Source organism: Patiria miniata, unplaced genomic scaffold (genome assembly GCF_015706575.1).
Source record: "Patiria miniata isolate m_02_andy unplaced genomic scaffold, ASM1570657v1 HiC_scaffold_3, whole genome shotgun sequence".
NCBI lineage: Eukaryota > Metazoa > Echinodermata > Asteroidea > Valvatida > Asterinidae > Patiria > Patiria miniata.
The window spans coordinates 13,244,266-13,266,340 of NW_024037069.1; the positions used below are offsets into that span (position 1 = coordinate 13,244,266).

General features: G+C 39.8%; 1 protein-coding gene across 2 annotated transcripts in view; it reads left to right on the forward strand.

Annotated features, from left to right (window-relative positions):
* LOC119736952 (flavin-containing monooxygenase FMO GS-OX-like 2) overlaps positions 1–15,025 on the forward strand; it is a 33,665-nt gene extending 18,640 nt beyond the window's left edge. The window contains exon 5 of one of the 2 annotated variants that reach the window (XM_038210995.1): positions 14,045–15,025. In XM_038210995.1, the coding sequence (XP_038066923.1) occupies positions 14,045–14,861 (817 nt within the window). In that variant the 3' untranslated portion in view covers positions 14,862–15,025. Of the gene's footprint in view, positions 1–8,984; positions 10,007–14,044 lie in introns of those variants that run through there. The other variant, XM_038210996.1, reaches the window with a different exon arrangement.
* The last annotated feature ends 7,050 nt before the right edge of the window (positions 15,026–22,075 follow it).

A 22,075-nucleotide genomic window follows, 5' to 3' on the forward strand; every position in this document is an offset into this window, starting at 1 on the left:
GATGCTTACTTTTCTTTTACATTGCAATCCAAATGCGAGGCAAGAATGCACGAAAGGCTCGCGAAGATCACGCCAAGTGCGCATGCTCGTGATATCGTCATCTACTACCCGCCTATTTCACGGCCTGCCCTGCACAGGAAGACATTAAAATTACTCAACCTTTTACTAACAAAACATATATATTTCTGCGGGTTCCAATGTGTCAAACGAGTCCACTGAAGGCTGAAGGGATTTAAAAAAACCAGTATAAAATCTTCCAATTCTGGTTGCCAGATTCCACTACATATAGCACTGTGTCCCAATTTGGGTTAGAACAAAGAAAGTTGGTTTGACAGTAGATTCATTGGATTTTGGAGGGTACAGGAACTTTTTAAAAAAGAGTACATTTATGCAAGGACAGAATAATTTTGAATGAAGTAATAGATATTTGATTTCAGATTTCAATTTTAATTTTTGTATTCATGATATTACTTACTTATTCCCTCTGTTCTCAAGTAACGAGAAAAAAGAGTGGTTAAAACAACGAAAACAAATGTTGAAAATGAGTGTGCTGGGTGATGATAATGAGTGTAATACAAATGTATCTATTAAATGTATGTTTTATGGAATTTTATGATCAAACAAATGTAAAAAAAAACTTAAGCTATGATAAAACAAATGTAAAGAATTAAGCTAAATAATATCAATAAAAAACATATATATTTATTCACATATATTTCCTCCAAAGTTGTTGTTTTCAATGTACTTTCACTATTTAGTCTGGCAAAATCTTTGAAAGATAGAATTAAAAAAAAAATGTCAGTGGAGTCAATTTCTTGTCCTAGTAAATTCTCAGGTTTTGGGGATTCAGGAACAAATGAGCTCATAATGCATGTCGATTAATTGATTAATATTTTAAAACAATATATCCTTCAGGTTATTTGCGAGAGTCACTTGTACACTGTGGCACACTCTTTTAGGCTGCCATGTTTATTTGAACTATTTGCCTCGCTTTGATTTTCAATATGGCCTACCCTGAGAAAGGTATATTGTGGCTGACAGGCTTGGCAGTTTGAGAAAATCTGGGAGTTGTAAGTTTTTCAACATGTGTTATGTGATCCAACGGCATCTAATGTTTTATAAAGTGACAGAACTGTGTTTTGGAAAATCAGATTCTGCATTGAGGTCTTATAAAACAGAGATTGGTTAACTTGACATTTCAAATAAAAACTGTATATACAACTAATGATGGTGAATCTCAACTTGTGACTCTAGGTGGCCACCCCCCCCCCCAAAAAAAAAATCCCAAACAAAACAGAAGACCTCAAAACTTGTGTACATTTCTACAACCAGTGAGATGCATGTATTACAAATTTGGAATGGAATTTTCGGAGAGTTCATGTGACATGTGCTACATCGGCATTATAAGTGTGGCAAAACGAATTTGTTACATATTTGATAAAACTGTCTGTTTCTTTGGGAACGTGCTTCTCTCAACAGTCACTATGCCGTGCCCAGTTACCCGAACATCCCTGGCTTGGAAACGTTTTCAGGAAAAGTCATCCACAGTCACGAATACCGCCACCCGGAGGATTTCAAGGGCCAGACGGTGGTCTTGTTCGGTGCTGGATCCTCTGGCTGTGACATCTGCGTGGATCTCCACACCTTCGTGGACAAAATCTATTTCAGTCATCATATCCCGAACATCGACGCCTTGCTTCCTGATAACCTGCGACAAGTCCCGGATATAAAGTCTATAGACAAGGGCCGCGTGGTGTTCACAGATGGGCAAAGCGTCGAGGCCGATGTGCTGATGTTGTGCACAGGATACCTCTACGACTTACCGTTCTTGACGCCGGAGTGCGAAGTTGTCGTAGACCGGAAGAGGATATCGCCGCTTTATAAACACATCCTGCACACCAAGCACACCTCGCTGTCTTTCATTGGAGTTGTCTGGACTATCAGCCCCTTCCAGTTACTAGCATGCCAGGTACGGTTTGCCATGGCTGCCTTGGACGGCACCATGATCCTACCCAGCAGGACGGACATGGACGCCGACACGCAACGTGATTACGAGTATCGTCGCGTCGAGTTGAAGTACCCACATCACTACGCTCACAAGATGGACCACTTGCAGTGGGAGTACAACAAGGAACTGCTACGGCTTGCTAATGTTGTGGATGATGACGGGGCCACTTTACCTCTCTTCAAGGAGCTTTATGCCCTGACTCGACGCTTGCGAGCGAAGGATCTTGTCAATTATAAGAAGCGCATCGTTGAGACATCTGACGACTTGACTAGCTGGCAGGTTTTGTAACCTTCCATTTCAACCTGAATCCATGAAAATATGCAATAGCCCAATCGCCAAGACTTTTACAAAGTATAAACCAATCGGAAAGCCCATTTCAAAGGCAATAGCATATAGTACAATGTACCAGCTATTGCTCAGATCTGTCATGATGCAGTTGCTTTATACAATGCTTTCATCATTAAAGTGGACCTCCCTGGCTGTACAGCGATATTGATGTCATCTATAGACAAATTAGGTGGCAGCCATTTTCTGAAGTGGCACCAGGCTCGTGCGAGTCGTGCTCAGGTACTATGCACTCCGGGCTCCTTCGCCCTATAGGAATACCAAAATGCACGATTGCCTCATCTTTGAGAACCACTACATATAGCACTGCCAGATTCCGCTACATATAGCACTATGTGTCCCAATTTGTGTTAGAACAAAGAAAGTTGGTTTGACAGTAGATTCATTGGATTTTGGAGGGTACAGGAACTTTTAAAAAAAGATTAGAGTACATTGATGCAAGGACAGAATAATTTTGAATGAAGTAATAGATATTTGATTTCAGATTTCAATTTTAATTTTTGTATGCATGATATTACTTACTTATTCCCTCTGTTCTCAAGTAACGAGAAAAAGAGTGGTTAAAACAACGAAAACAAATGTTGAAAATGAGTGTGCTGGGTGATGATAATGAGTGTAATACAAATGTATCTATTAAATGTATGTTTTATGGAATTTTATGATCAAACAAATGGAAAAAAAAAACTTAAGCTATGATAAAACAAATGTAAAGAATTAAGCTAAATAATATCAATAAAAAACATATATTTATTCACATATATTTTCTCCAAAGTTGTTGTTTTCAATGTACTTTCACTATTTAGTCTGGCAAAATCTTTGAAAGATAGAATTAAAAAAAAAATGTCAGAGGAGTCAATTTTTTGTCCTAGTAAATTCTCAGCTTTTGGGGATTCAGGAACAAATGATCACATAATGCATGTCATTTAATTGATTAATATTTTTAAACAATATATCCTTCAGGTTATTTGCGAGAGTCACTCGTACACCGTGGCACACAATTTTAGGCTGCCATGTTTATTTGCACTATTTGCCTTGCTTTGATTTTCAAGATGGCCTACCCTGAGAAAGGTATATTGTGGCGGACAGGCTTGGCAGTTTGAGAAAATCTGGGAGTTGTAATTTTTTTCAACATTTGTTATGTGATCCAACGGCATCTAATGTTTTATAAAGTGACAGAATTGTGTTTTGGAAAATCAGATTCTGCATTGAGGTCTTATGAAACAGAGATTGGTTAACTTGACATTTCAAATAAAAACATACAACTAATGATGGTGGATCTCAACTTGTGACTCTAGGTGGCCACCCCCCCCCCCCCAAAAAAAAAATCCCAAACAAAACAGAAGACCTCAAAACTTGTGTACATTTCTACAACCAGTGAGATGCATGTATTACAAATTTGGAATGGAATTTTCGGAGAGTTCATGTGACATGTGCTACATCGGCGTTATAAGTGTGGCAAAACGAATTTGTTGCATAATTGATAAAACTGTCTGTTTCTTTGGGAACGTGCTTCTCTCAACAGTCACTATGCCGTGCCCAGTTACCCGAACATCCCTGGCTTGGAAACGTTTTCAGGAAAAGTCATCCACAGTCACGAATACCGCCACCCGGAGGATTTCAAGGGCCAGACGGTGGTCTTGTTCGGTGCTGGATCCTCTGGCTGTGACATCTGCGTGGATCTCCACACCTTCGTGGACAAAATCTATTTCAGTCATCACATCCCGAACATCGACGCCTTGCTTCCTGATAACCTGCGACAAGTCCCGGATATAAAGTCTATAGACAAGGGCCGCGTGGTGTTCACAGATGGGCAAAGCGTCGAGGCCGATGTGCTGATGTTGTGCACAGGATACCTCTACGACTTCCCGTTCTTGACGCCGGAGTGCGAAGTTGTCGTAGACCGGAAGAGGATATCGCCGCTGTATAAACACGTCCTGCACACCAAGCACACCTCGCTGTCTTTCATTGGGGTTGTCTGGACTATCAGCCCCTTCCAGTTACTAGCATGCCAGGTACGGTTTGCCATGGCTGCCTTAGACGGCACTATGGTCCTACCCAGCAGGACGGACATGGATGCCGACACGCAACGTGATTACGAGTATCGTCGCGATGAGTTAAAGTACCCACATCACTACGCTCACAAGATGGACCACTTGCAGTGGGAGTACAATAAGGAACTGCTACGGCTTGCTAATGTTGTGGATGATGATGGGGCTACTTTACCTCTCTTCAAGGAGCTTTATGACGCGACTTGGCGCTTGCGAGCGAAGGATCTTGTCAATTATAAGAAGCGCATCATTGAGATGTCTGACGACTTGACTAGCTGGCAGGTTTTGTAACCTTCCATTTAAATTTTGATGGAAACCTGAACCATTTAAATGTACAAGAGACCAGTCACGAAGACTTTTACGAAGCACCAACTAATCTGACATTTTAAAGGCCCATTTCAAAGGTGGAGGCATAGTGCCAGCTAGGTCTGTCATGAGGCAGTTGCTTTGTACAATGCTTTCGCCATTGAAGGGGGCCTACATGATAATAGTGTGCTTCAATAGGTCTATAATGTACTTTGTACCTGAATTTGTGTAAAAACAAATTTAGGTTTGAGTGTACAACAGTGGAATTTTTTGAGAAAACAGGAACTTTTTGAAAATGAAAAAAAATTAAAGAGTAACTTAATGTTCCTCTTATGCAAGGAAATAATAATATTGAATGAAGTAAGTAATACATATTTGACTTCAGATTTCAATTTCGATTTTTGTATTCATAATATAAATTACTTATTCCCTCTGTTCTCAAGTGACTACAGAAACAGAGGTTAAAACAACACAATTGTAAAAATATGTCATTTCACGACTTTAAGTTTTATAAATATTTATAATGAGTGTGCTGCTTGATTATACATGTAGTGACTAACCCTCCTTAACTTCGACTTAAAACTCACAAACTGTCACAAAATCTAACCCCCACTGCTCTTGACAGTTTTTGTACAAGCTGCTCTCCAACAGCCACAAATCCTTATGGATCCAACTGTCAGAGCCTATTGAAGTGGTTTGGCAGATAGTATGACCACTGATACAGGTACAGCTTGTGTAGCAGCCATTTTAAAATTGTCAATTGTGCCATGATGAGGGCAATTGGCAGATTTGGTGAAATCTGTCACCTAATGTTTTGTTTTTGATATGTAGGGCAATGCTCTGCAAATTGTCACTGAGCACAGGAGGTTAGCTAATGAGTGTAATACAAATGTATCTATTGCATATATATTTTAATGGAATTTTATGATGAAACAAATGTAAAAAATAAAGCTTAATATTTCCCCCAAAACTTATTTTTCGCCAAAGTTGTTTTAGCCTTCACTGTTTAGTCTGACAAAATCTTAGAAATATTGTATTAAAATACATGTATCTTTTAAAGGAGTCAATTTGTTTTTATAGCAAGAATAAACTACCCGTAAATGAAAACATTAATTGAAGTGGGGCTGAGCATCGGAACCGGGTATCTGATTACGGATTGGTTACATGTAACCAACTTTACAAATTACTTAGTAACTTCTCAGACAATGAAAAAGAAAGGTTTTGAATGTCATTTGTGGGGAATTTTCAAAATAAAAACCAGGCTACATGGGAAACAAAACAGAAGTTGCAGTTTTCTATAAATAAAGGTAAGACCTTTGTTATGCTGCCACCATTTCAGTCTTGTTCCATGTATCCAATAACAGTACTGAATGATAATTCTGTATGCAAAACGGAACCAGACTATTTTTCCTTCCAGCCTCGCTTTGGTAAAATCCAAATGGCCGCAACGTGATTAATAGTCTGTAAAGCTCACCATACACACATGAATTACTGCATTGACTCAACAATGTGGTAAAGTGGTAGTATCGCACCCCTAAATTGAAGTTAGTTGAATGTTTTAAAACAATATTTCCTGCAGCTGAGGTTTTTTTTAATATTAGCAGCTGCCTTTACTTCCATTTCAGCCTTAAGAGATATACATGTAGTAAACACAACAGGAGTGCGCCATTTGGTTTTACGTAGACTCGTTTGTACTTACTCAAATTGACCCAATTCAAATGGTGTTCTCCTGTTGTGTGGGCTATTGTTTTATGCATTAGATAACACAAGAATAATGTTTATAATATACATGGACATTTTAAACTTTCAGTTTAGTTGAATTTTAAGAGCACTCTTGCCATTAAGAGTCCAGAAAATGTCTATTTTATTAAAAACTATGTATTTTAATAATTTCATTAAATTGTAAGCTTTCTAAAGACATTATTTTTAAAATTTCTACATGTTAATTAAAGAAATTGAAAGAATTAAGTTTTCAGCTATGACATTAAAGTTTAAAATTTAGATCTTTATGCAGATCAATTATTATTGTCGATAACATTTATTAAAAATACCCATGCAGTCTGAATGTGACAAATTTATTTTGAAACATTGATGTTGACTTTTATTTCTTTCACTTGAAGTGATTTGTTCGTACAATGTACATGCATGCGGTGTCATCTTGAGATCATCAACCTGTCCAATCAGCTGTTCTGTTTCTTAACTTGCTCATTCGCCTTTTACGTTTTGAGTTGTAGTGCACTTGCATATTTACACAGGTGCCAGTATATTCTTGAGGCGGTTTCTGCACAGTGTATGGGAAGATGGGATGACACTACATGTACATGGTTAAACAAAAAAAATGCTTGAGACAGTTTACCAATTCCTATTGGTCAAGAGAGCCTGTCACGTGGGTGGTTTTCAACCACTGATAATTGTAACACCAGCTGGACACATCGCAGGAGATTTTCAGCACTACGCGCGTTCTTCGAAACTTCTTCGTACTTCGAAATACGCCCATCACGAATGTATGTGTACGGAAAAAAATATCGCGGCCGGCCAAGGGTGTTTTACAAAACATGAAGACCGTTGAACAAAATCGTTGGAAATGTGTGAATTAGTGACTTGGGATAGGTCGCCGATATTACATGGCAGGAACCGAAGCTCTAAATTTGCAGCAATTTGAATGATGTGACCCGAAATATACTTTCAATAATGCATGTGAAAACAGGTACATGCATTAAAAGAATTGACTCATTTGGATAGAACATCAGGCTACTTCTTTTGTTTATACCCCATTGGTTTTTAATATCATTACGAATGATGCTTACTTTTCTTTTACATTGTAATCCAAATGCGAGGCAAGAGTGCACGAAAGGCTAGCGAAGATCACGCCGAGTGCGCATGCCCGTGATATCGTCATCTACTATCTGCGTATTTCACGGCCTGCCCTGCACAGGAAGACATTAAAACTACTCATCCTTTTACTAACAAAACAGATATATTTCTGCGGGTTCCAATGTGTCAAACGAGTCCACTGAAGGCTGAAGGGATTAAAAAAACCCAGTATAAAATCTTCCAATTCTGGTTGCCAGATTCCACTACATATAGCACTATGTGTCCCAATTTGCGTTAGAACAAAGAAAGTTGGTTTGACAGTAGATTCATTGGATTTTGGAGGGTACAGGAACTTTTTAAAAAAGATTAGAGTACATTTATGCAAGGACAGAATAATTTTGAATGAAGTAATAGATATTTGATTTCAGATTTCAATTTTAATTTTTGTATTCATGATATTACTTACTTATTCCCTCTGTTCTCAAGTAACAAGAAAAAGAGTGGTTAAAACAACGAAAACAAATGTTGAAAATGAGTGTGCTGGGTGATGATAATGAGTGTAATACAAATGTATCTATTAAATGTATGTTTTATGGAATTTTATGATCAAACAAATGTCAAAAAAAACTTAAGCTATGATAAATCAAATGTTAAGAATTAAGCTAAATAATATCAATAAAAAACATATATATTTATTCACATATATTTCCTCCAAAGTTGTTGTTTTCAATGTACTTTCACTATTTAGTCTGGCAAAATCTTTGGAAGATAGAATTTTAAAAAAAATGTCAGAGGAGTCAATTTCTTGTCCTAGTAAATTCTCAGCTTTTGGGGATTCAGGAACAAATGATCACATAATGCATGTCATTTAATTGATTAATATTTTAAAACAATATATCCTTCAGGTTATTTGCGAGAGTCACTCGTACACCGTGGCACACAATTTTAGGCTGCCATGTTTATTTGCACTATTTGCCTTGCTTTGATTTTCAAGATGGCCTACCCTGAGAAAGGTATATTGTGGCGGACAGGCTTGGCAGTTTGAGAAAATCTGGGAGTTGTAATTTTGTTCAACATTTGTTATGTGATCCAACGGCATCTAATGTTTTATAAAGTGACAGAATTGTGTTTTGGAAAATCAGATTCTGCATTGAGGTCTTATGAAACAGAGATTGGTTAACTTGACATTTCAAATAAAAACATACAACTAATGATGGTGGATCTAAATTTGTGACTCTAGGTGCCCCCCCAACCCCCCCCCCCCCACCCCCAAATAAAACAAGACCTAAAAATTTGTGTACATTTCTACAACCAGTGAGATGCATGTATTACAAATTTGGAATGGAATTTTCGGAGAGTTCATGTGACGTGTGCTACATTGGCATTATAAGTGTGGCAAAACGAATTTGTTACATATTTTTATGAAACTATCTGTTTCTTTGGGAACGTGCTTCTCTCAACAGTCAGTATGCCGTGCCAAGTTACCCGAACATCCCTGGCTTGGAAACATTTTCAGGGAAGGTCATCCACAGTCACGAATACCGCCACCCGGAGGATTTCAAGGGCCAGACGGTGGTCTTGTTCGGTGCTGGATTCTCTGGCCGTGACATCTGCGTGGATCTCCACACCTTCGTGGACAAAATATATCTCAGTCATCACATCCCGAACCTCGACGCCTTGCTTCCTGATAACCTGCGACAAGTCCCGGATATAAAGTCCATAGACAAGGGCCGCGTGGTGTTCACAGATGGGCAAAGCGTCGAGGCCGATGTGCTGATGTTGTGCACAGGATACCTCTACGACTTCCCGTTCTTGACGCCGGAGTGCGAAGTTGTCGTAGACCGGAAGAGGATATCGCCGCTGTATAAACACGTCCTGCACACCAAGCACACCTCGCTGTCTTTCATTGGGGTTGTCTGGACTATCAGCCCCTTCCAGTTACTAGCATGCCAGGTACGGTTTGCCATGGCTGCCTTAGACGGCACTATGGTCCTACCCAGCAGGACGGACATGGACGCCGACGCGCAATGTGATTACGAGTATCGTCGCGACGAGTTGAAGTACCCACATCACTACGCTCACAAGATGGACCACTTGCAGTGGGAATACGACAAGGAGCTTCTACGGCTAGCCAACGTTGTGGATGACGACGGGGCCACTTTACCTCTCTTCAAGGAGCTTTATGACGCGACGAACTGCTTGCAAACTGAGGACCTTGTCAACTATAAGAAGCGCATCATTGAGATATCTGACGACTGGACTAGCTGGCAGGTTTTGTAACCTTCCATTTAAATTTTGTTGGAAACCTGAACCATTTAAATGTACAAGAGACCAGTCACGAAGACTTTTACGAAGCACAAACTAATCTGACATTTTAAAGGCCCATTTCAAAGGTGGAGGCATAGTGCCAGCTAGGTCTGTCATGAGGCAGTTGCTTTGTACAATGCTTTCGCCATTGAAGGGGGCCTACATGATAATAGTGTGCTTCAATACGTCTATAATGTACTTGGTATACCTGAATTTGCGTAAAAACAAATTTAGGTTTGAGTGTACAACAGTGGAATTTTGGAGAAAACGGGAACTTTTTGAAATTGAAAAAAAAATTAAAGAGTAACTTAATGTTCCTCTTATGCAAGGAAACAATAATATTGAATGAAGTAAGTAATACAAATTTGACTTCAGATTTCAATTTCGATTTTTGTATTCATAATATAAATTACTTATTCCCTCTGTTCTCAAGTGACTACAGAAACAGAGGTTAAAACAACACAATTGTAAAAATATGTCATTTCACGACTTTTAAGTTTTATAAATATTTATAATGAGTATGCTGCTTGATTATAGTGACTAACCCTCCTTAACTTCAACTTAAAACTATCACAAACTGTCACAAAATCTAACCCCCACTGCTCTTGACAGTTTTTGTACAAGCTGCTCTCCAACAGCCACAAATCCCTATGGATCCAACTGTCAGAGCCTATTGAAGTGGTTTGGCAGATAGTATGACCACTGATGCAGGTAGCAGCCATTTTAAAATTGTCAATTGTACCATTATGAGGGCAATTGGCAGATTTGGTGAAATCTGTCACCTAATGTTTTGTTTTTGATATGTAGGGCAATGCTCTGCAAATTGTCACTGAGCACAGGAGGGTTAGCTAATGAGTGTAATACAAATGTATCTATTGCATATATATTTTAATGGAATTTTATGATGAAACAAATGTAAAAAATAAAGCTTAATATTTCCCCCAAAACTTATTTTTCGCCAAAGTTGTTTTAGCCTTCACTGTTTAGTCTGACAAAATCTTAGAAATATTGTATTAAAATACATGTATCTTTTAAAGGAGTCAATTTGTTTTTATAGCAAGAATAAACTACCCGTAAATGAAAACATTAATTGAAGTGGGGCTGAGCATCGGAACCGGGTATCCGATTACGGATTGGTTACATGTAACCAACTTTACAAATTACTTAGTAACTTCTCAGACAATGAAAAAGAAAGGTTTTGAATGTCATTTGTGGGGAATTTTCAAAATGAAAACCAGGCTACATGGGAAACAAAACAGAAGTTGCAGTTTTCTATAAATAAAGCTAAGACCTTTGTTATGCTGCCACCCTTTCAGTCTTGTTCCATGTATCCAATAACAGTACTGAATGATAATTCTGTATGCAAAACGGAACCAGACTATTTTTCCTTCCAGCCTCGCTTTGGTAAAATCCAAATGGCCGCAACGTGATTAATAGTCTGTAAAGCTCACCATACACACATGAATTACTGCATTGACTCAACAATGTGGTAAAGTGGTAGTATCGCACCCCTAAATTGAAGTTAGTTGAATGTTTTAAAACAATATTTCCTGCAGCTGAAGTTTTTTTTTATATTAGCAGCTGCCTTTACTTCCATTTCAGCCTTGAGAGATATACATGTAGTAAACACAACAGGAGTGCGCCATTTGGTTTTACGTAGACTCGTTTGTACTTACTCAAATTGACCCAATTCAAATGGTGTTCTCCTGTTGTGTCTGGTATTGTTTTATGCATTAGATAACACAAGAATAATGTTTATAATATACGTGGATATTTTAAACTTTCAGTTTAGTTGAATTTTAACAGCACTCTTGCCATTAAGAGTCCAGAAAATGTCTATTTTATTAAAAACTATGTATTTTAATAATTTCATTAAATTGTAAGCTTTCTAAAGACATTATTTTTAAAATTTCTACATATTAATTAAAGAAATTGAAAGAATTAAGTTTTCAGCTATGACATTAAGGTTTAAAATTTAGATCTTTATGCAGATCAATTATTATTTTCGATAACATTTATTAAAAATACCCATGCAGCCCGAATGTGACAAATTTATTTTGAAACATTGATGTTGACTTTAATTTCTTTCACTTGAAGTGATTTGTTCGTACAATGTACATGCATGCGGTGTCATCTTGAGATCATCAACCTGTCCAATCAGCTGTCCTGTTTCTTAACTTGCACATTCGCCTTTTACGTCTTGAGTTGTAGTGCACTTGCATATTTACACAGGTGCCAGTATATTCTTGAGGCGGTTTCTGCACAGTGTATGGGAAGATGGGATGACACTACATGTACATGGTTAAACAAAAAAATGCTTGAGACAGTTTACCAATTCCTATTGGTCAAGAGAGCCTGTCACGTGGGTGGTTTTAAACCGCTGATAAAACACCAGACATCGCAGGACACGTTCACGCGCGAGGCACATATTGACATGGCCAGAGGGGTGTTTTACAAAACTGTATCGTTGGAACTGTTGTGTGAATTATTGACTTGTTTTGAGGCTAGCGGCCAGTTCGCCGATAATGACCCGAGCCCATGCCGAGCCGAAGCTCTAAATTTGCAGTAATTTGAATGGGATGAAAATATGGATGTATAATGATTTGACCCAAAATATACTTTCAATAATGCATGTGAAAACAGGTACATGCATTAAAAGAATTGACTCATTTGGATAGAACATCAGGCTACTTCTTTTGTTTATACCCCATTGGTTTTTAATATCATTACGAATGATGCTTACTTTTCTTTTACATTGTAATCCAAATGCGAGGCAAGAATGCACGAAAGGCTCGCGAAGATCACGCCGAGTGCGCATGCCCGTGATATCGTCATCTACTACCCGCCTATTTCACGGCCTGCCCTGCACAGGAAGACATTAAAACTACTCCACCTTTTACTAACAAAACATATATATTTCTGTGGGTTCCAATGTGTCACCCGATTCCACTGAAGGCTGAAGGGATTAAAAAAACCCAGTATAAAATCTTCCAATTCTGGTTGCCAGATTCCGCTACATATAGCACTATGTGTCCCAATTTGTGTTAGAACAAAGAAAGTTGGTTTGACAGTAGATTCATTGGATTTTGGAGGGTACAGGAACTTAAAAAAAAAGATTAGAGTACATTTATGCAAGGACAGAATAATTTTGAATGAAGTAATAGATACTTGATTTCAGATTTCAATTTTAATTTTTGTATTCATGATATTACTTACTTATTCCCTCTGTTCTCAAGTAACGAGAAAAAAGAGTGGTTAAAACAACGAAAACAAATGTTGAAAATGAGTGTGCTGGGTGATGATAATGAGTGTAATACAAATGTATCTATTAAATGTATGTTTTATGGAATTTTATGATCAAACAAATGTAAAAAAAACTTAAGCTATGATAAAACAAATGTAAAGAATTAAGCTAAATAATATCAATAAAAAACATATATATTTATTCACATATATTTCCTCCAAAGTTGTTGTTTTCAATGTACTTTCACTATTTAGTCTTGCAAAATCTTTGAAAGATAGAATTTTAAAAAAAATGTCAGAGGAGTCAATTTCTTGTCCTAGTAAATTCTCAGCTTTTGGGGATTCAGGAACAAATGATCACATAATGCATGTCATTTAATTGATTAATATTTTAAAACAATATATCCTTCAGGTTATTTGCGAGAGTCACTCGTACACCGTGGCACACAATTTTAGGCTGCCATGTTTATTTGCACTATTTGCCTTGCTTTGATTTTCAAGATGGCCTACCCTGAGAAAGGTATATTGTGGCTGACAGGCTTGGCAGTTTGAGAAAATCTGGGAGTTGTAATTTTGTTCAACATTTGTTATGTGATCCAACGGCATCTAATGTTTTATAAAGTGACAGAACTGTGTTTTGGAAAATCAGATTCTGCATTGAGGTCTTATGAAACAGAGATTGGTTAACTTGACATTTCAAATAAAAACATACAACTAATGATGGTGGATCTAAATTTGTGACTCTAGGTGCCCCCCCACCCACCCCCCCCCCCCAAAAAAAAACCCAAACAAGACCTAAAAATTTGTGTACATTTCTACAACCAGTGAGATGCATGTATTACAAATTTGGAATGGAATTTTCGGAGAGTTCATGTGACATGTGCTACATTGGCATTATAAGTGTGGCAAAACGAATTTGTTACATATTTTCATAAAACTGTCTGTTTCTGTGGGAACGTGCTTCTCTCAACAGTCAGTATGCCGTGCCAAGTTACCCGGACATCCCTGGCTTGGAAACGTTTTCAGGAAAAGTCATCCACAGTCACGAATACCGCCACCCGGAGGATTTCAAGGGCCAGACGGTGGTCTTGTTCGGTGCTGGACCCTCTGGCCGTGACATCGGCGTGGATCTCCACACCTTCGTGGACAAAATCTATCTCAGTCATCACATCCCGAACCTCGACGCCTTGCTTCCTGATAACCTGCGACAAGTCCCGGATATAAAGTCTATAGACAAGGGCCGCGTGGTGTTCACAGATGGGCAAAGCGTCGAGGCCGATGTGCTGATGTTGTGCACAGGATACCTCTACGACTTCCCGTTCTTGACGCCGGAGTGCGAAGTTGTCGTAGACCGGAAGAGGATATCGCCGCTGTATAAACACGTCCTGCACACCAAGCACACCTCGCTGTCTTTCATTGGGGTTGTCTGGACTATCAGCCCCTTCCAGTTACTAGCCTGCCAGGTACGGTTTGCCATGGCTGCCTTAGACGGCACTATGGTCCTACCCAGCAGGACGGACATGGACGCCGACGCGCAATGTGATTACGAGTATCGTCGCGATGAGTTAAAGTACCCACATCACTACGCTCACAAGATGGACCACTTGCAGTGGGAGTACAACAAGGAACTGCTACGGCTTGCTAATGTTGTGGATGACGACGGGGCCACTTTACCTCTCTTCAAGGAGCTTTATGACGCGACGATCCGCTTGCGAACTGAGGACCTTGTCAACTATAAGAAGCGTATTATTGAGATATCTGACGACTTGACTAGCTGGCAGGTTTTGTAACCTTCCATTTAAATTTTGATGGAAACCTGATCCATTAAAATGTACAAGAGACCAGCCACAAAGACTTTTACGAAGCACAAACCAATCTGAGATTTTAAAAGGCCCATCTCAATGGTGGAGGCATAGTGGCAGTTATTTGTTCAGATGTTATGAGGCAGTTGCTTTGGCCTCGGGGGTCAGACAAGTCGACCGTTGAGACAACTCGACTCGGGACAAGTCGACCGTTGAGACAACTCGACCGTTGAGACAACTCGACCGTATGTGCGATAAATGGAAAGACAAGTCGACCGTTGAGACAAGTCGCCTCGCATGTTTTGGGCCTAGTTTCGGGGATAGTACCGGGGATTTTGACGGCAGCTGATCGCCATTTGGGAGTGATGACACATGAGTTTTTATTTTTGCATATAACAGAGCCGATATAGCGCAGCGTGATTGTCCGTGCACATCGTTCGTTTTTTTTCAAGGCCACGTGCGCGCATCGCCGGTCAACGTGGCCGTACCGTGCACGGTGGCATCGTTTTTGCCGGGCCTGTGCGCCCATTTGCCGGTCAACTTGTCCGTACCGTGCACGGTGACATCGTTTTTGCCAGCCCTGTACGCCCATTTGCCGCGCCGGTCGACGTGCCCGCGTGCCGTGCCCGGGCCGGTCCTCGCGGGCGGGCGGGGCGCACCAGCCCGACGCGACGCCCTCTGTACATCGAGTATGCCCACGCCGCACCCATGATCGGTCTTGCCACAGATTTGTGCAACTTTTTCTGCTCCACGTGTATTCATTTCCATTAAGTCGAGCAGTCTCAACGGTCGAGTTGTCCCGAGTCGAGTTGTCTCAACGGTCGACCTGTCTCAATGGTCGAGTTGTCTCAACGGTCGACTTGTCCCGAATCGAGTTGTCTCAACGGTCGACTTGTCTGACATTTCTTGGCCTCCATGATGATAATGTGCTTTAAATAGGTCGATAATGTACTACTACTAGGTACCTGAATTTGTGTAAAAAAAAACAAATTTGGGTTTGAGTGTACAACAGTGGAATTTTTGAGTAAACAGGAACTTTTTGAAATTTAAAAAAATTTCAAGAGTAAAGTTATGTTCCTCTTATGCAAGGAAACAATAGGCCCCTAATATTGAATGAAGTAAATAATGCATATTTGACTTCAGATTTCAATTTCGAATTTTGTATTCATAATATAAATTACTTATTCCCTCTGTTCTCAAGTGACTACAGAAACAGAGGTTAAAACAACACAATTGTAAAAATATGTCATTTCACGACTTTAAGTTTTATAAATATTTATAATGAGTGTGCTACTTGATTATACATGTAGTGACTAACCCTCCTTAACTTCAACTTAAAACTCACAAACCGTCACAAAATCTAACCCCCACTGCTCTTGACAGTTTTTGTACAAGCTGCTCTCCAACAGCCACAAATCCTTATGGATCCAACTGTCAGAGCCTATTGAAGTGGTTTGGCAGATAGTATGACCACTGATACAGGTACAGCTTGTGTAGCAGCCATTTTAAAATTGTCAATTGTACCATTATGAGGGCAATGGACCGATCCAGTAAGCACCGCCCCATGGTATTCTGACCAATCACAGCTGTGATTTATGTCCGACATGCGTGCACAAAAGTCCGACATGCGTGCACGCGTGTATGATGCGCGCGGCAGGAAAATGCAGTGTGTCATTGGAGAGGAGCACGTGTTAATTTGCCCACTTGTGCAGTGGGCGGGGCTTACTGGATCGGTCCATTGGCAGATTTGGTCAAATCTGTCCCCTCATGTAGGGCAAAGCTCTGCAAATTGTCACTGAGCACAGGAGGGTTAGCTAATGAGTGTAATACATATATCTATTACATAATTTTATGATGAAACAAAATTAATGTAAAAAATAAAGCTTAATATTTTCCCCCAGAACTTATTTTCGCCAAAGTTGTTTTAGCCTTCACTGTTTAGTCTGACAAAATCATTGAAATTTTGTAAAAAAAATATCTTTTAAAGGAGTCAATCGCAGGAGATGTTCAGCACTACTCGCGCAAGGCACGGGTCTCGGCACATACCGTAGACATGCCGACCAGTGATTTATTTTTCCATACCACACGGATGTACCACATGCTGGCTACTATAAAGGGTGGATAAAAAAAACCCGAAACCGAGATATTATTGCTAATTGGAACAGAAGTAGGGCACATGTGAATCAAAGGGAGATATTCTCTGTTAGGGTTGAATCTCCTCTTTAAAATGACACTCTGATCATGTCATCGCATTCACGGTTGACTGAGCAGTGACCAATTTTATGAAAGGGTCTATTGAGAGAATTGCGCCACTTTTCAATTGTGTATGGTGTTCCATATGTGCCAACGGCCTCGCATTTTATTATTGTTTTGGCGTCGCATTTTTTTTTTTGGTCGCATTTTTTTTTTTTGGTCGCATATTTTTTTTTTGGCGTCGCATTTTTTTTTTGGCGGCGCATTTTTTTTTAGGCGTCGCATTTTTTTTTTTTGGGGGGGGGCTCATGCCATATTTTCAATGGGGAGCGCCAATAAAATTCTAAACTCATTCACACTATACATGTATCACAAGTCCTAAGTTCCCCCCCCCCCAAAAAAAATATTCTTAATTAATGAAATAGAAATGCACGATTTCAACAATATCCCAAATGCAAATGACAGAGGACACTCTTCTGCCCATCTTGTGAGAAAATGATAGAAATCCAATCACGCATACCAACACGAAGCTCATTTGAATGAAAAAAGTGCCAATAAAAAAAGGGGCAGTAAACAGCATCGCTCCAATGTACTGGTTTGAGTGATCCTGCAAGGCAGGGTAGACTTTCATTAATTAATAACTTTACCTTACAAAAGTTTCCTTGTTTAAAAGGATGTTTAACTAAAACAAGACGCAATCTTGGTAATCTAACAGATAATTGCAGACCTTTTAATGCAAAGATGACAAAGAAAATGCTGTGTAATCCTATTACTTTTAGATTAGATACAAAAGGGATTAACATTCTACCTTTTAAAGCATGATCAAACCAGTACATTGGAGCAATGCTATTTACTGCAACTTTTTTATTGCCACTTTTTTCATTCTAATGAGCTTCGTGTTGGTATGCGTGATTGGATTTCTATCATTTTCTCACAAGATGGGCAGAAGAGTGTCCTCTGTCATTTGCATTTGGGATATTGTTGAAATCGTGCATTTCTATTTCATTAATTAAGAATAATGTTGGGGGAACTTAGGACTTGTGATACCTGTATTAAGTAATGCACCCTTGTCACGGCTATTTCTTCTTTAGGGGGACACTGTTCGCATGTACATCACAATCCTTCTTTTTGCTAATGCATTTTTTTTTTTACGGAATTTATTTTGGGGGGCTAGACAAAAAAAAATGGGGGGGGGGCAGCCCCCCCCCCCCCCAGCCCACCCGTAGAACCGCGCCTGCGTTGAAGGAATACGGCGTGTCCCGGTAGTACTGACACTGCAGCCACAGCGGTGGGACCGTACGCCAGTGCCCTAGATCCTGCAGATATTTAGGTTTGTTTGTGATCCGACTTAAATATAATGATTAGGAAAAACGATATATTCATAGTCTGTTGGGGAAAAGTGCTGTGGAATAAGTGTTTAATAGTTTTTATATCTGCTGAAATATACTCCCTCCCGGATCTGTAAAGTGTAATTCATGTTATGTAGGGACTAGCGGGATCGGTAGATCTACGCGATCGGTCGATCGCGTCCAGTCCACAGTAGTAGGATGAGAAAGAAAATTGTTGTATTCGGCTTGAGGCAGCGGGTTCGACTGATACATCATGATCAATCGACAGCCGGTGATGCGATGGATCCACTGATAATATCGCGTCTATCGACTGATCGCGCAGAACCGCAGACTCGCGCAATGGGAAAGAATGCTGCAACCTGCAGTGACGCTACTTCAGCAGTTATTGTGTACAAAGTGTTTGGAGAGTCAAGAATTTGTTTTAATTATTTCCTAACAAAATTGGAAATATTTCTCAGTCCCAGATTCATGTCATATCATCATTTTTTTTTGCAATGAGTGACCTTCATTGAGATGATATATGAATAAAAAAAAGCAGCGTCAGGTTGCAACATTATTTCCTTTTGTTCAAGGCGTGGCTGGGGGGGGGGGGGGTAAAACAAACTCCACATCTCTGTCCATTTCTAGCCCCACTTGTGTGGCCTCGGTATTGCTGCGATGTACGTTAGGCCACACGTCTGGTTTCCCAACCTACTGAGGAGTTTAGTCCAAACTGGCGCATATGGACTCCAGAAAGATGCCCAAATTTCCAGAAAAATTGGCACAAAGATTACCTAATCTACCCGGAGGGCAAAAGCTGAGAAATCATAGAATACAACTATACAAAGTGGTGTGCAAAAAAAAAGCCAAAAAAGGGTGCGCCAGTGTTTGGACTAAACTCCTCAGTACTGTTGGAAAACCAGACGTTTGGCCTAAACGTACAGCTCAGCAATACGGAGGCCACACAAGTGGGGCTATATGTCCATTTCCAAAGAAATGCCTGAAAAAAAAATAACGCTAACTCCGCCCCCCCCCCTACTCTGACACCCAAAAACAATTATTAATACGCCTGTGCCCACAGACAGAGCCTGCTTTAGAAGAGTTAGAGGTTGGAATGATCATGAAAGCAGCTGTAACCACTTGCAAAATGTGTAACTCAGGTGCGGGGGGGGGGGAATTCAAAATTCTAAGGCTCTCGTAATTGAAAAAAGGGGGGGGGGGGGTGGGGGCATCACCAAAAAGGGACACTTTTTTGGGGGGGGGGGGGCTACATTTTCTGCTGATGTTGGCACTTTTTTTCACCGTACACCTGGCCTCCGTAAAATCAAATAGGGGGGGGGGGGGGAGGCTGGTACCATCTTTCAAAATAGGGGCGCTATTCAAAACCAGCCACTATGTAAACTATTTATGTACCTGCCCCTGTGTACAATCACTATCCATTAGAATACTGCAACATTTAGCTCAGCAGGCTATTTTCTGTAAAGCAACAATTACAGTAATACTTTTTGAAAGCTTCAGTATTATTTTGTCTACTTTCATTAGTTTTGTTGAAGTAAGCTGAGCCGAGCTGAAACAGTTGCTTGTTATATTTTTCTGCAGGCGACGCCAAAAAAAAAATGCGCCGCCAAAAAAAAATGTGACGCCCAAAAAAAAAATGCGACCAAAAAAAAAAAATGCGACGCCCCCAAAAAAAATGCGACCAAAAAAAAAAATGCGACGCCCCCCAAAAAAATGCGACCAAAAAAAAAAATGCGACGCCCCCCAAAAAAATGCGACCAAAAAAAAAATGCGACGCCCCCCAAAAAAATGCGACGCCAAAAAAATAATAAAATGCGAGGCCGTTGGCACATATGGAACACCATAATTGTGTGTGTGTGGTTTTTTTTTTTTTTTTGGGGTGGCGTCATTTGTCACAGAGTAAAGGCTATGGTTGCCAATCAAGGCAGGTGGGGAAAAAAGAGATTTCACCATGAAAAGTGGCGCATTTCTCTTGTCAGACATTCGGAACATTTTTCTTTTACTAATATGTGGTTTGGAGGATTTTTTTTCCATGGGAAAATAAAGTCCGAGAACCTGACTTGCAACTCGACGTACTTCGAAATACGCCCATAACGAATGTATGTGTACGGAAAAAAATATCGCGGCCGGCCAGGGGTGTTTTACAAAACATGAAGACTTGTTGAACAAAATCGTTGGAAATGTGTGAATTACTGACTTGGGATAGTCGCCGATATCACATGGCAGGAACCGAAGTTCTATTTGCAGCAATGTGTGAAAGTATGGATGTGTACAGTGTGTATCAAAAAAAAGTAGACTCTCCAAAAAGTACCCGCCAAATTTACAATTGAACATTTTCATGAAATGTCTTCGTTTGCATATGTTGGTATGGACGTCCTGCTTCGGTCCACACCAAAATTAATTGCATAATTTCATGCATGACTGAACACAGGCCCGTTTTCCGGTGTGCAATAAAATGTCCTTCCTCCAAAAAATTAAAGGGTTAAAATTGGATGAAAAGTCTTAAACTGTAATGCAAAAAGTGAATTTTTGTTTTTCTCCGCCGCGATACTCAAATGAACCCTTTGTTTGCTGCTTTTTGCACATGGGCAATGGATGTATGAGAATGAGTCGGAGGGCCACGCGGTGGTTTACAAGTGATCACTACCCACCCGCATCCTTAGAGAGGACATTTTGAGGAGCAAGTCACATTTAATCATTTTAATACCCTGTTTTTCATCAACTTAGTCCTCTACGTGAACTCCATTTCTTTGGATGCACACTTGCGCTCTCCTTCGCATGTCGCATCAGGTGTAAAAACATGCCATGCCCCTCTGGCATGCTTGATTACAAACACATGAAAGGCTATCCATTGCCCCAGTGCAAAAAGCAGCAAACAAAGGGTTCATTGGAGTATCGCGGCGGAGAAAAACAAAAATTCACATTTTGCATTACAGTTTAAGACTTTTCATCCAATTTTAACCCTTTAATTTTTTGGAGGAAGGACATTTTATTGCCCACCGGAAAACGGGCCTGTGTTCAGTCATGCATGAAATTATGCAATTAATTTTGGTGTGGACCGAAGCAGGACGTCCATACCAACATATGCAAACGAAGACATTTCATGAAAATTTTCAATTGTAAATTTGGTGAGTACTTTTTGGAGAGTCTACTTTTTTTGATACACCCTGTATAATGATTTGACCCAAAATATACTTTCAATAATGCATGTGAAATCAGGTACATGTATTAAAAGAATAGACTCATTTGGATAGAACATCAGGCTACTTCTTTTGTTTATACCCCATTGGTTTTTAATATCATTACGAATGATGCTTACTTTTCTTTTACATTGTAATCCAAATGCGAGGCAAGAGTGCACGAAAGGCTAGCGAAGATCACGCCGAGTGCGCATGCTCGTGATACCGTCATCTACTACCCGCCTATTTCACGGCCTGCCCTGCACAGGAAGACATTAAAATTACTCCACCTTTTACGAACAAAACATATATATTTCTGTGGGTTCCAATGTGTCACCCGATTCCACTGAAGGCTGAAGGGATTAAAAAAACAGTATAAAATCTTCCAATTCTGGTTGCCAGATTCCACTACATATAGCACTATGTGTCCCAATTTGTGTTAGAACAAAGAAAGTTGGTTTGACAGTAGATTCATTGGATTTTG